General features: G+C 37.3%; 2 protein-coding genes across 3 annotated transcripts; one reads left to right on the top strand and one right to left on the bottom strand.

Moving 5' to 3' along the window:
* Nucleotides 1-1,045: 1,045 nt before the first annotated feature.
* On the top strand, nucleotides 1,046-5,291 carry LOC119987517. 2 transcript variants are annotated; one of them, XM_038832445.1, is made up of 6 exons: nucleotides 1,046-1,265; nucleotides 1,374-1,444; nucleotides 3,548-3,596; nucleotides 3,697-3,803; nucleotides 4,586-4,668; nucleotides 4,777-5,291. In XM_038832445.1, exons 1-6 carry the CDS (start codon nucleotides 1,217-1,219, stop codon nucleotides 5,105-5,107), a joined length of 690 nt encoding a protein of 229 aa, XP_038688373.1. In that variant the 5' UTR covers nucleotides 1,046-1,216; the 3' UTR covers nucleotides 5,108-5,291. The 2 variants fall into 2 exon arrangements, with proteins under 2 accessions (XP_038688373.1, XP_038688374.1); XM_038832446.1 differs by having other exon boundaries at nucleotides 1,047-1,265; nucleotides 3,490-3,596.
* Nucleotides 5,292-6,291: 1,000 nt separating this feature from the next.
* LOC119987412 lies at nucleotides 6,292-11,402 on the bottom strand. Its single transcript, XM_038832313.1, has 6 exons — nucleotides 11,315-11,402; nucleotides 11,160-11,244; nucleotides 9,957-10,116; nucleotides 8,601-8,961; nucleotides 7,730-8,133; nucleotides 6,292-6,701 (listed from the first exon to the last, which is right to left on the bottom strand). The coding sequence occupies exons 2-6, from the start codon at nucleotides 11,230-11,232 to the stop codon at nucleotides 6,590-6,592; spliced, it is 1,110 nt and encodes a 369-aa protein (XP_038688241.1). The 5' UTR covers nucleotides 11,233-11,244; nucleotides 11,315-11,402; the 3' UTR covers nucleotides 6,292-6,589.
* Between the last annotated feature and the right edge of the window lie 1,432 nt (nucleotides 11,403-12,834).

Genomic DNA, 12,834 nt, shown 5'->3' on the forward strand with positions numbered 1-12,834 from the left:
ATGAATGAAACTACGTACATTTGCATGAATATAATTTAATTCCCAAAAGTTGATGAAGAAATGAATTTTCTTGCATGGTTTAAATAAAACAAGGATTATTACAATAAACAAATATTTAAAAAAAGTACCAAATTTATTGTCAGAAAACTACTAGATTATGGTGATTATTCAATTAGAGCATTTTATGAGTTTTAAGAGAAAATAAATAAAAAGTGTTTTCTCTAAAACGTATGAAATTATAAATTACAAAATAAATTACCATAATATATGAAAAATAAAGGCAAGGGGCTTGGGGAGGGTTAATAATCAATCCTTATTTGGAGCTAAGAGGCGAGAGTTTAAACTTTAAGGCTTTGCTTAGAGGGGGTGGTAGGGGAGGTGTGAAACACCTTGCTCGGATGGTAGGTGTTGGATTTTAGAATGGAGAACTCATAAGTTAAATGGTATCGCAACTGAAAGACTGAGTTAGCGCAATTTAAAAATGTTTGAAATCGCTTTAATGCTCGAGTGCTCTACCAAAGCTTTAGAGATGGTGGAAACAAGTAAAATAGTATTTATGGCGTTAGTAACACATATATGTGTGTAATATTAATCCACACACTATTATTATTATTATTTTTTCTGTGTAAAAACAAAATTATTTTGATTGTTATAGTTTTTGCACGTTGTAGGAGCTTATGCTATTTAATTGTGTATATATGTTTGCGCAGTGCCTACAACTACAAATAAATACAACTACTTAATTCACAAGAAGTTGGTGAAGTGGTGAATTTTTTTTTAAAGGGTTGAATTTGTTTTTAATAAAAGATGAAAAGAAAGAAATTTATGGTCAGAAAACCATGCTACAAAAAAAAAGTCAATATTTTTTATTTTATTGAGAACGGAATTAAGACACGCCCACCACCAGCAAATAATTGTAAAATTGTAATTTATCATTTAATGAGAAAATAAATGAAAATAATTAAATCTTCTCTAAATTTGTGTAAAAAAAGAAAAAGAAAATAGTTGCAGTGGATAAGTGAACAAGGCCCTGCTTTTTTTGGCCCGAGCCCAGGCCAATGGATGACTGAACTGCTAGTACTACTTTGCAAATAGCAATCTCCGGAAACCCTAAGCCTGCATTGCCGAATCCCTATTTCGCTGTCTGGAACTTGGAGTTTGCTTGCTGGAATTTGCAGGTCTTGATAAATCATTCGAAGGTGCTTAATAGAAAATTATGGCAGGCAGAGAAGTCAGGGAATACACCAATCTAAGCGATCCGAAAGGTATTGTTTTTCAAGTTGCAGCCTTAACTAGTCCATGTTATCTTTTCGATTTGATTTTTGATGTTGGTTTTCGCTTTTGTTCTTTCGGGTAATTAAATTCCTATGCAGAAAAGAAGTGGGGAAAAGGGAAGGATAAGATTGATGATGAAGACATCACTTTTCAGCGCATGGTTGCCAAGGTTAGCTCGTCACCCTCTCCTTTCTCTTTTCGCTTTCTTTTTTATTTTTCGGTTTTGGTAGTTTTAAGTTTAAATCTTTGATTTCGTTAATTATATGAGTACAACTTGTGCAGTAGCTCAACGTGTTGATATGCAATGCTGCCACTTATTGGTTGAATGAAACCCTTGATTAAGAATTAAACCCTAGAGGAGGTGAGATTGGTGTTCTAGGAAGTTACAAACACTATAATTACAGTCTGCCTAAAACCAAAATTTTAGGATGTGGAGCCACATATTCATGGTTTCCCCCGGGGATGACATACCATTGTTGAAAGCTGTATTGTTTCGTTCCTTCCAAATTAGCAAGCATTTAGCAAGACAAACGAAATTTCTCGATAACCTTTTACTCTCATCGGCAATTAAAAAATAAAAAGCTTCATGCCTTTAATTAATCCTCCATTTTACTGGGCATTAGCCTGAGATCCCCCATAATTTTGAAATCAGAAGATGATTCGCTAATTCGTCTTGTGATTTGCAAAGATAACATTTATTGACCATGGTCCAGCCCTCCTACAGGGGTGGCCCGTGGCCTCCCAATGAAAAAAGCTACTTTGCTGGGAGCTTTTGTTTCCTAAATACTTCTCCAAGGAAACTCACTCGTCTATCCATTATGATTTTGTTAGGACCCTGAAGTAGGTTTTGACTGTGAAAGAGTTGTCAGTGGAAAGATTCCTAATGATTTGTCAGCCCAGTCTAATTTTGTAGGCCCCCATTAATTCACTCCCAAAATGTGATGAAATACTCTGGCCAATCCATGTCATGTCACCCCTATGGGAATTGAGGAGGTCCTTGATCATCGTATCTTTCAAAATGGGGATTCTATTAAGATCCGTGAAAAGGACTTTTAGAGGACAACAATCAAGCCAAGTCATCATCATCATCATCCAAGTCTTTATCTCAGAAGTTGGGGTCGACTACATGAGCCTATGAGAAAATCAACGAGAATCCATTACATGTATTCTTTTACGCCATTCATTTCCATTTAGGAATATACTTTCATCAACTCTTATTGAATTCATGTCCTTTATTGCTACTTGAGGCCATGTCTTTTTAGGTCTTCCTCTTCGATTCCTATTCTCTTCTATACAAATTCTCTCGATTCGCCTAGTCAACACACCGCTATCTCTACGTTGCACATGCTCATAACATCTTAAATGGTTTTCTCGCAACTTATCTTCAATTGGTGTTAAGACTACATTAGATCTAATAGTCTCGTTTTTATCCTATCTCCCCTCTAACTCCTCCATTAGTCCTAGCACTATCTATGGCTCCTTCATACATATCCTTGATCATAGTAATATAACTACTTGAGACTCCACTCTTCTCCAAAATACACATTTTAATTCATAGGAACCCTATTATACATCTTCTCCTAGTCTGTAAATACTAAATGAAGGGCTTTTCCCTTTTGTCTATATTTTTCTACAAGTCCTCTTCATAAAAATATTGTGTCCATTGTCGATCGTCCTGGTATAAAACCAAATTGGTTTTCGGATATCGTAGATACTCATAAGCTTGGCCCTTTAAAATATTGTCTCCACAATTATTTTCCAAAGTTTCAATTTGGCTCATAAGCTTGATTCCCTTATAATTGTTACAATTACAACTTTTGGATATCACATTTGTTATTGTATATAGCTACTATAGTGCTTCTCCTCCATTCATTAGACATCCTACGGGTCTTCATAATTTGATTAAATATCTTAGTAATCAAGCCAATTGTCATGCGAAAAGCGAATAGAATCACTATTACGCTTTTGGAAGAATTTTAGACAAGCAAGTTTCCCAATCGTTTCGTAGTGCTTTCCAAAGCAGGATGTTTTTGCTTAGATTAATTTCGAGTCCGACAATGCCTTGGAGCCAATGAGGATGCATTTCAAGTTGATAATTTGATCTAGTTTGACAACACAACTCAAGATGTTATTGTAGTTTGGACTGTTATTATTAAGCATAATTAGGGTAAAATGTTTCTTTGAGGGAAGTTTTCTGATAACATGCCCTGGCAGGGATCTTGGCTTCTTGTAAATGCTTTGGTCTTCTGATGCTGATGCTAAATGCTACCAGATGCAAGAAGTTTCAGGAGAACGTGGAGGCTATCTTCATGGCCGAGGCGGTACCCCGTCTCGCTCTTCCAACATCCCCCTTCTAATTTTTTTTTTTTTTTTTTTTTATATTTATCCTTTACCATAGTTTATTGAGCTTTGTTTCTGCAGCATTGGACAGTGATGACTTACTTTATCTTAAGGAGCAGATGGAAGCTGAAGAGGATGCTGAACGTCTCCTACGACGCACAGAGAAACGTGCTTTTGCTGCTTTTAAAATATCCTTTATCTATATGAGTGATTTCATCTTACTTATATTAAGTGGTATCTAAGGTGTTCTGCACTTTGTGCATCTTAGGCTGCTAAAATGGATGTTTAAAATCTCATCGTTAACTTCTACCCCATTGTTGAATTCGTTCTAATTCCTGATAACAGTAAAAAAATTTGGTTACTTCTTCTTTTCCAGGCAATTTGTATTTTCTTTTTGTGATGTGGGGACTGTCATTGCTAATCAACGTAGGCAGCGTGAGGGATGGCTTATTGGCTTTCTAATGGACAATGAATATATAGAGATGAAGGATGGCTTTTGCTTTCTGTAAGGGGGTGTGGGGTACTCAGAGAATTTGATATTCTGGCTATAGTTTCTATGGTCATTCCTAATCAAACTAGGCACTATCATATAGCTTCTTTTAAGTCATGCAATCCTGATCTTGTTACTTGCTTAACTCCATTTACTATATAACTTGCAATGAACAATTCTGCATTGATGGTTCGATCATGATTTTTTTTTGTTGAAATATATTTTCTTGTTTATGAACATAGTGAACTATTGTCATATAGGATTACTCCCTTAACTTGATTCCCCTTGTTGTTCTAAATTTATATTTGAATGAAGTTGGGCTTGTATTGCTCATCTCTGGTAGACTTGATTTCTAGGACCTCATTGGTATTGATAAAGTGATTGTTTAGACCTCTCCTATACCCTTCCCGCCGACCCCCCTCCTTTTTTCTATCTCATATCGCCCCCTGATTCCCAGTTGTTTCTTTAACCAAAGGACACAAAGCTGCAAGTAAAGCAGATTCCTCACCTGCATCGGTACCCTTGCCACTCCGTGTCGAGCCAAAGCCAAAGAGTGGGATTAGGTATATCTTTCTCATTCTCTTTAAAGTCGCTCACACTCACTCACCAATGTGATAAAGCAAAAGTTCATCTTCCTTATTGTGATTGATATTTGAATCTCTGCATTGCAGACAGCAAGATCTGCTGAAGAAGCTAGTGGAAGTTAAACCCAAGCGAACTAGAGTTTCAAGCCCATCCACTAAGGATCATTCATCCCAAGTTTCAAGCGATCCTGTTTCCTCAAATGCCAAGGCTGATACTGACGGGCAGGATATGAGCAAGTGTATACTCTCAATATCAAATAAAGCAGAAGGTGAGATTTGTCCTTCACCAAAGGTCGATCACGACAAGAAAGCAAGTACTTTGTCCAGATCAAAGGAGGCAGGAGATGAGAGTAAGGATGAAAATCCTGTCAAAAGGTTACTAGGGTTAGCATATGCAAGTTCTGATGATGAAGACTGAATAAAGAATGGTTTTTTGCAGTTGACTAGAACATTCACCCACTGTTGTTTTATTGATAATTATAATGTGTTTTTGAGTTTTTCTTGTACAAAAACTACTTGCATTACCTAGCCGAAACTAGCTGCTAAATGAATTTCATGTTTGACAAAGATAACTAGAGTATCAGTTGGTACAATTTAGGAAATACTTGAGATCTGTTTTGTCTGTCAGGGGTGCAACATCTCCAATGCTCTTGTTTCAGCATCTAACAGGGTGATCTTGTCAATGATCAAAATGTTTGAGACAATTGAAGTAACTCTACATCATTTCCAGATTTTGGGGCAATATAAAAAAGTTGGCTTCACTTTTAACGCTAGGATTCATACTTTCTCCAAAGGCACATGCTTCCCATCCTTGGTAGAGAAATCCATGGCGCACCCTGCAATGCGATATTGATTGATATAGGTTCAATGTATATTTTATTTATTTTTTCTTGCAAATATTATGCAGGAAGGAGACCTACAAGCAATTGGTATTACATTGCCATTCTTTGGTTGCAGTTGGGTAAAAAATGATTGAACACCACAGAGACCTTCACGCCCTTCTCCCTAACGTGGCCATTGTCAACGCCGAGAACAATGATCTTGTCCTGGTTTCTGAACCAGTTGCTGGATATGGATATGGTAATGCCCGTAGACCCACGTGTTACATCAATGAGGCCATCTTGATATTCATACGACGTAAAATTAATTAATGTGGTCTATCCAAATCTTTGTTTGTTGCGGTGACCAATCAGATTACATCCCCATCAACTTGGCCGAACGATGTTCCAAAAACAATCCATGTTCTTTGGCTTGCTTTCTGATTGTAATGTCACTGGAACGTGATTGCTTTATATACTAATAGCTTGTAGCAAGTCTGGTACTCTCGGTTTTTTTGGAGGTTAAAGATGAAGGCCATAAATAGTACTCAATTTTAAATTAAAGAAAAAAACAAATAAGCATTGGGTGTAAATGTCACTCAGCATGGACAAAATAGACTAGATCTTGATAAAACTCAAGGGACAGCATAAATTGTTCCAAGAATATGAAGCTCTTCTATATTCCATGATGCTATTTGAATATCCTCTCCAAAGCCATATCTCCATGTTAACAATTCATATATTCATCAGTTTCAAGCAGATAACAGATTGTTTAGTAAATATCTCCAGCAATTTAAACCAAATCTTTTCATCTCACTCCAATGGCACAAGTTGAACAGCATGGAAAAACAACTGAGCTTATGGCTGGAGACTACACTATACAGCATGCAGCAGCAGGCACCACCATCCTTTCCAAAGTCGTAGGAGAAATATAGACAAGAAAAGGTATATTGTAGTCCAAAAAAAATAGCAAGGTTAGCCCAAAAAAAGGACAGAATATCAGCTTCTAATGTTATAACAGGTCCAGTCAAAACACAAATGTTTCAACTTTCAAGAGCTCCAATGGTTATGTAAACACACATTTACCGCTTTCTCCATATGTTCATGATTCCATCTGCAAATGATTTCAAATTTCCCCACAGCGTCGATTTCTTTGGCAGCTCTACATCAGTGGTCTGGTCATCCGATCTGTATCTGGACAGTGGACAACGAAAAATCACAAAAAAGAGAGGGTAAATATTCAAATACGTACAGCAACAGAAAATCAAAAGATTGCGTTCATGAGAAATCAAAAGACTCTGATAATATGATCATTTAGGCTGGTTGTCAACTTCAAGCACAAGTGATTTGCTTGCAATGGTGATGAAAAACTAGAATGACAACAAGGAATAGCAAGAGAGTATATCAATTAAAATTCAAGAAGGAACTAGATGAGACTTGAGAATAGTCTCTGGGGTTGAATAACAACAGAAACTCGAGGTGTGATTGTGAAGAAGATGTGGTGGTACAACCAAGAATAAGAGAGACAAACAATGAGAAAGTGGATAGATGAAATAAGTCCAAGTGCTATAAGGGAGAGGGTATTGACATGATGGTGGCCAAAGAGCAAGTTTATGGTACCTCAAACTTTTCACTTAGAATCATCTATATTGGCAACCATGTATAAAAAGATTAAACCATTTTCTATGTGTCCATATAAAAAGAGAATATAATCAAGAGCTCCGAAGAAAGCTTTGTGATCCAACTATTGATACTAGGAATGCTGCCAATAACGTCAGTGAACTCTCATGTCTCCTCAAGGAAGAAGTCACGGTGACTGTCTTTTTTTTTGATGTAAAAGAAGGTGCAGCCAAAAGGGAAGTACAGAGAGATATCTATGAGCTCCAAAAATGTACCAATATTGAATGAATCCAAATTCGTAAACCAAAATTTCAGAGTAGCAAACTAATTGTAAATGACAGTATCTAGGCTAGACTCTACATTCTTAAAGACACTATTGTTCCTCTCCATCCAGACGGCCCAAAAGTGTGCTGGATGAATAACTGATTTTCAAGCAAGAAATATACAGTTCTTTGAGGAAGCATATCCCCTTAAATATAGGGATGTTGCCTACAAAATTATTAGCCCAGTATAAAGACATACAGAACAAGACATCCCTAATGGCATATACCCATATTACCAAAGACAGTATTCCCAGACATTTTAAGGAGTGTCAGACTTACATTGCATATTTTTCCGGCACAGGGGATGCATGGTCTTGCTCATTTTCAGACTTTAAATCCACCAAGTCTTCAGATACAGTATGCTGCCTTTTATCCTCCTCCTTAAACTCAAAATGTAAATGCATTCCTCCTTTTGATTCCGCCTCTGGGGGTTGATTTCCAATTGCAACAAAGTCAGAATGAGCATCCTTAAATTCCTCTTTATCACTATCCCTTGGTTCTCCAAAACAAGGTTGAGAAACCTCCTCTTTTTCTTGTTTCAAATGACTTTTTGAGGGAACAAGATCAGAAGGATCTAAGTCACCTTCCTCCGTTTTGGCACTCTCTGGCTTTTCCAGGCCTGGATCAACCACAATGCCTCTAAACGCACGTGTCTGTGCGGCAATAACATCCGGATGAGCACCCTGCAAAAAAGATAACTAAATAAATTTCGAAACTGTTATACATGCAATATGTCCCATGTGTCATGTAGAGAAGAAAGGAAAGTGAAAGCATGAGCATACCTAGCTTGAGTATACAAGTCTAAAGGCTTTGCAATGAAAGAATTTCGTGTTTCTAACATGTATAAATGTACAAAATGGTTCATGTCTGTTTAAATGTAAAAAACTCCTAACAAAAACATTAACATATGATGTGTGAATAGTACAGGATATAAGATCATAAAGATCTCTCTCCAATATGCCTCAGCCTCGAGGCTCGGTAAATCACTTCTGCCACATAAGAATTACTTTCGATTTCAATTACTCGACATCTATGGATATGGGGCATGCTTGCATATAATTTTAATTTTCAAAACTGGACAGAAATTCAATTCCCACCGAATTAAATTCAATATTCTTAAGAGACAGGAAGCACTGCTAGGCTTTGCAACCTCTTCAGACAAGGTCCTCCCATTCCAAGAGGAAGTATCCCACTGTTTCTCAACTTCCAAATGCTTGTCGCTGGCATCAACTGTGTCCACATCATTGATAGCAGCTGGGCGGCCGTTTTGTACTTCTGCATTCACTGCCATTTTGCCAATTGATACCTTTTCAATTTCAATTTTACCTCTAGATGCATTCTCATTGATTCGCTCCTTTGCCACTGATTCTTCATTTCCAGTGTTTGACAAAGACATTTTAGACTTGTACTCTAGTTCTTGAATAATCTTCTTAACAACATAGTAACAGCCGCCCACTTGTTTCTTAGCATTAGAAGCAGTAGGAAAATTTCCTGCGTGTGTTCCCCTATACCTGCAAAAAACAGCCCCAATATTACCATATCTCCCTTATGCACTCATAAAAAGATGACAGCCTTTGACAGTCGCATAAACTCAGTTTTGCTATGGCAATGCTCAGCTTCAAACTTCTAACAGTATAATAAAGTACTTTAACATGAAAACTAAAAGCACCTTAAAGGGGGAATTTAAATAAAGTTAATGTCACAGAGGGCCCAAAAAAATTGCCAAGGCAGCCTAGATACTAGATATGCTTCACAAAAGAAGACAGATGGGTGCATTTTCTTCCATAAGTAAGAAAGCAAGGATCATTTATTTCAGTTACCCAAAATGAGCAAGTTGTGAGAATGTGATCATTTTCAAATTCGAGATTTTATTTCTCATTTTGAATTGTAATTGCATTATCGCTGAAGAATCTCTTCATCGGGATTGCAAGTTTTATCCCAACGTAAATGATGTCATAAACAATAATATCATAATTAAAAAGAATATGATTCATAATTTCATACTATGGTTTGATTCCATAAAAAAAATCTCATAGTTCTAGAATTAGGCTTAAGAATATGTAACTATATTACAATTTACACACACAGGAAAATCATTGGAACTTTTAAACGCAGAAGGAACTTATAAAATATGAATGATCTCGCTCTGTCAGTTTCACACCACCTCTACTCAAGCTTCATCATACAGCATTAATCTAGGAGTTTGGAGTTGAAACTTGAAATAAAATGAAAATTTCCAAACAGCAATACATGGTATGGAAGCAGAAAAAACTGGCAACATTCCAACATGACTTCTTCAATTTAGCAGCTAGTCCTCTTTATATTAAGGATCAAGACGTGGATGACAAGAAGAAACCCAGCTCAAAGAAAAAAAAACAGAGAGAGAGAGAGACGGAGAGAGAACTAGACATCTCTCCTCCAGATAATATCACTGAAGGACACAAATTATACATTTAAATTAGAAGTGAATGAAGGAGTTAGATCAAGTAGAGGAGGGAACAATTACTTGTTCACATAAGCTTCAACCATAGCTTGCCGTTCACATCTTGAAACTCTTTTCCGAACTGCCTGGGGTTTTGGTAGGTCAGAAGGAACAGAGGCAGCATACGACCTTCCACGGGAATGGATGTTTGATTGACATATCGTATAGTTTACCTTGGTAAACCCTGTGAAGTGAAAATGAACATAACATTTTTCATTTTAAAAAAATATAAAGATTTTATTAATATAATGACATAGGATGGTAAGAAGTGTACGGCATGCCAGCAAGGAATGGACATGGAACTCAAATGTAACTTTGATTCGAGAACTTGAGCAAACCTAACATGATAGGCTAAAAAATACATAGATGCTTCATAAAAAAATAGTGGTTGAGGCAATTTCCTAGAAGGCATTTTGGAACTCTTAGGTTTTTCAAAAGATTAGTAGAAATAGGCCAAGCTTTCAAAAAAGAAGAACGTGCAGCTGGTTCCTATGGCATTCTTTGGTGCTTATGGAATGAAAGGAATAGGAGGACCTTTGACAATACGGGATCTTCTGTTTATGTTCTTACTGAGACTATTTGTTCTAATTTAAAGCTTTGGTGCTCTTGGAACAATCTTCAAGAGGCTAATTGTATTGCCTCCTTGTAACTTTGGTGCACCTTCTTGGTGCCTTATGAATATATTTCTTTTCCAATCAAAAAAAAGAAAAAAATGTAGAGGGAACTAAATCACGTATTAACTAGCAACTAAATAATATTCTACTTTTGGTCTTCTTAAAAATTTCTGTTGGGTGTCAAGCAAGTGCTTGAAGAGGGGAGATGATTGATTGCAGGTCCACATTGACCATGGCAGTGAGGCATAAGTCAAGTGTTCCGCCTTTGTGACAAGCCATAGACTGTCTGTAGAATGTAGGGGGACTCCCAGCACCTCAAATATAATTACACCCATGAACAATGCTTAAATTTTATACATAACAAAACTCTTAGACATAATGGATTCCTAGACTACCTCTAAATCGGGATAACTTGATAGAAGAGACAATTGACCCCGAGAAGTGGAACCGACTATATTTTCTCAAAAATAAAAATGAAGAGGTACCTTCAAGATTTGATTTCGTGGGTATAGTTCGTCTATAGTAACCGAAATCATTAACGATTACACCCCAAATCGAAAACTATTTTCCACAATATAAAAGTAACAAGAACAAGAAAGATATGGGTTAGAACCATTTCCGCTAAACCGAGCAGCGGTAGACCTAGCGCCGAAACTGAGCCCTCCCTTTATGATTTGGATCTTCATCGCCAACCAACCCTTCGTTTATGCAAATGTTAATCAACCCATTTTACAAATATCTTGAAAAGAAAGCGACAGAGAGACGTACCAGAGAACTTCAAAGGATATGAAAAGAAAAGGGCTTTTTTTAGGGTTTTAGACAGTCAAAATGGGTTTTAGTCTTCTAGCCTGTGTGCTGCGTTTGTCTCGCTCATTTATTTATTTATTTTTCTGTTTTCGGTCCGAAGTATAACTAATTAACTACAGAATTCCTGCGGTTAAAAAATTTACTTCACCCTTGCCCTCAACGGTGAATTCGAAATAACTATATGTCATGTCGCCATAACCCACTTGGAACAATGTTCGAACTCCTTTTGATTTCGCCCTGGGAGGTATCTCGGCTTCCTTGTTGAAACCCATTACATCATTTTTCTTTGGGCCAAATTGACGATTGCGTAGTTCTCCATTATTTTCCATGAGCTCAAAATTATTTTCTTCAACCGTCCCTCATTCTTTCTCGTAATCCTCTATTGCCCCTACACTGTTTCTTAGTCGACATATACCTTATTCTCATTTGGGGTAGACGAAAACATCCTCATTGTAGTCGGCGTGGGATTGAACATGTCCTGTTGTAGGGAAAGGAGTACGACACCCTTTGGCTAGACTAGTTGCAACTCCAGCTCCCACTTCAGTTTCACCAAACAGATGACTCCACTTAGTGATGCCGGAGAGTGCCTTATTTCCTAGGCATGTACCAACAATTAACGCCTTTGCCTCATCTCCCAAAAAAACCCAATCCTTACCAGGATCAAATGTTCTCCCATAATTTTCAACAACAGCAGCTATCACTGAACCATCACAGTCTCTGTCATTTTCTTGACCTTCACAATTATTCCTCCAAACAGCTTCTCTATAGACTGTATTTTTTTAGTGGCTCATAAAGAATTTTGTATTCGAGATTTTTCTTATCTTACACTTCGTATCAATACAGAGTTTATATTTACAGAGGTTGCAACGTTCATTGCAACGTTCAAATGTACAGAGTAATCAATGATACACAGGCACGTGTAAAGCTAACTGACTTATGTAGGAGATATTGAACTAGCCGTTAGTATCTCTGGGTTTGAGGCTGGACTCTTTGGGCTTCTGTTATCTTATATGGGCTGAGATAGATTGGGCTTTTCTGGAGTATCTGTTATACGCCCCCGCAAGATCGAGGTCCCGTCATGGAGGCCGATCTTGGACCTAAGAAAGATGAAACGAGGCTTTGGCAAGGGTTTGGTAAGTAAGTCAGCCAGTTGAAAGGTGGTGACAATATGTTGAACAGAGAGCTGACGCTTGTTGACAAGATCACGAAGAAAATGCAAATCGATGGCAATATGTTTCATGCGAGAGTGCATGACTGGATTGAGACTGAGACTAACAGCACCCAAATTGTCACAACGAATGATAGGTGGTGAAGTAATAGGTATGTGCAGTTCACGCAAGAGATGTGAAATCCAAATCAGTTCAGAAGCAGTGGAGGCAAGCGATCGATATTCTGCTTCGGTTGAAGAACGAGCAATTGCACGTTGCTTGCGAGAGCGCCAGGAGATAGGACTGCCACCAAGGAAAATAAGATAAGAAGAG

This window comes from Tripterygium wilfordii, chromosome 20, assembly GCF_013401445.1.
Source record: "Tripterygium wilfordii isolate XIE 37 chromosome 20, ASM1340144v1, whole genome shotgun sequence".
Lineage (NCBI taxonomy): Eukaryota > Viridiplantae > Streptophyta > Magnoliopsida > Celastrales > Celastraceae > Tripterygium > Tripterygium wilfordii.

Bases quoted from the DNA above. Each gene is read 5' to 3' on its own strand.
- LOC119987517 (XM_038832445.1), top strand. From the start codon at position 1,217: ATGGCAGGCAGAGAAGTCAGGGAATACACCAATCTAAGCGATCCGAAA. The intron at 3,804-4,585 runs ATATCCTTTATC...ACCAAAGGACAC, and splicing joins GTGCTTTTGCTGCTTTTAAA to AAAGCTGCAAGTAAAGCAGA. The intron at 4,669-4,776 runs GTATATCTTTCT...TCTGCATTGCAG, and splicing joins AAGCCAAAGAGTGGGATTAG to ACAGCAAGATCTGCTGAAGA.
- LOC119987412 (XM_038832313.1), bottom strand. From the start codon at position 11,232: ATGAAGATCCAAATCATAAAGGGAGGGCTCAGTTTCGGCGCTAGGTCT. The intron at 8,962-9,956 runs GTAATTGTTCCC...TGTTTTTTGCAG, and splicing joins GTTGAAGCTTATGTGAACAA to GTATAGGGGAACACACGCAG. The intron at 6,702-7,729 runs GTAAGTCTGACA...TCCACTGTCCAG, and splicing joins GTGCCGGAAAAATATGCAAT to ATACAGATCGGATGACCAGA.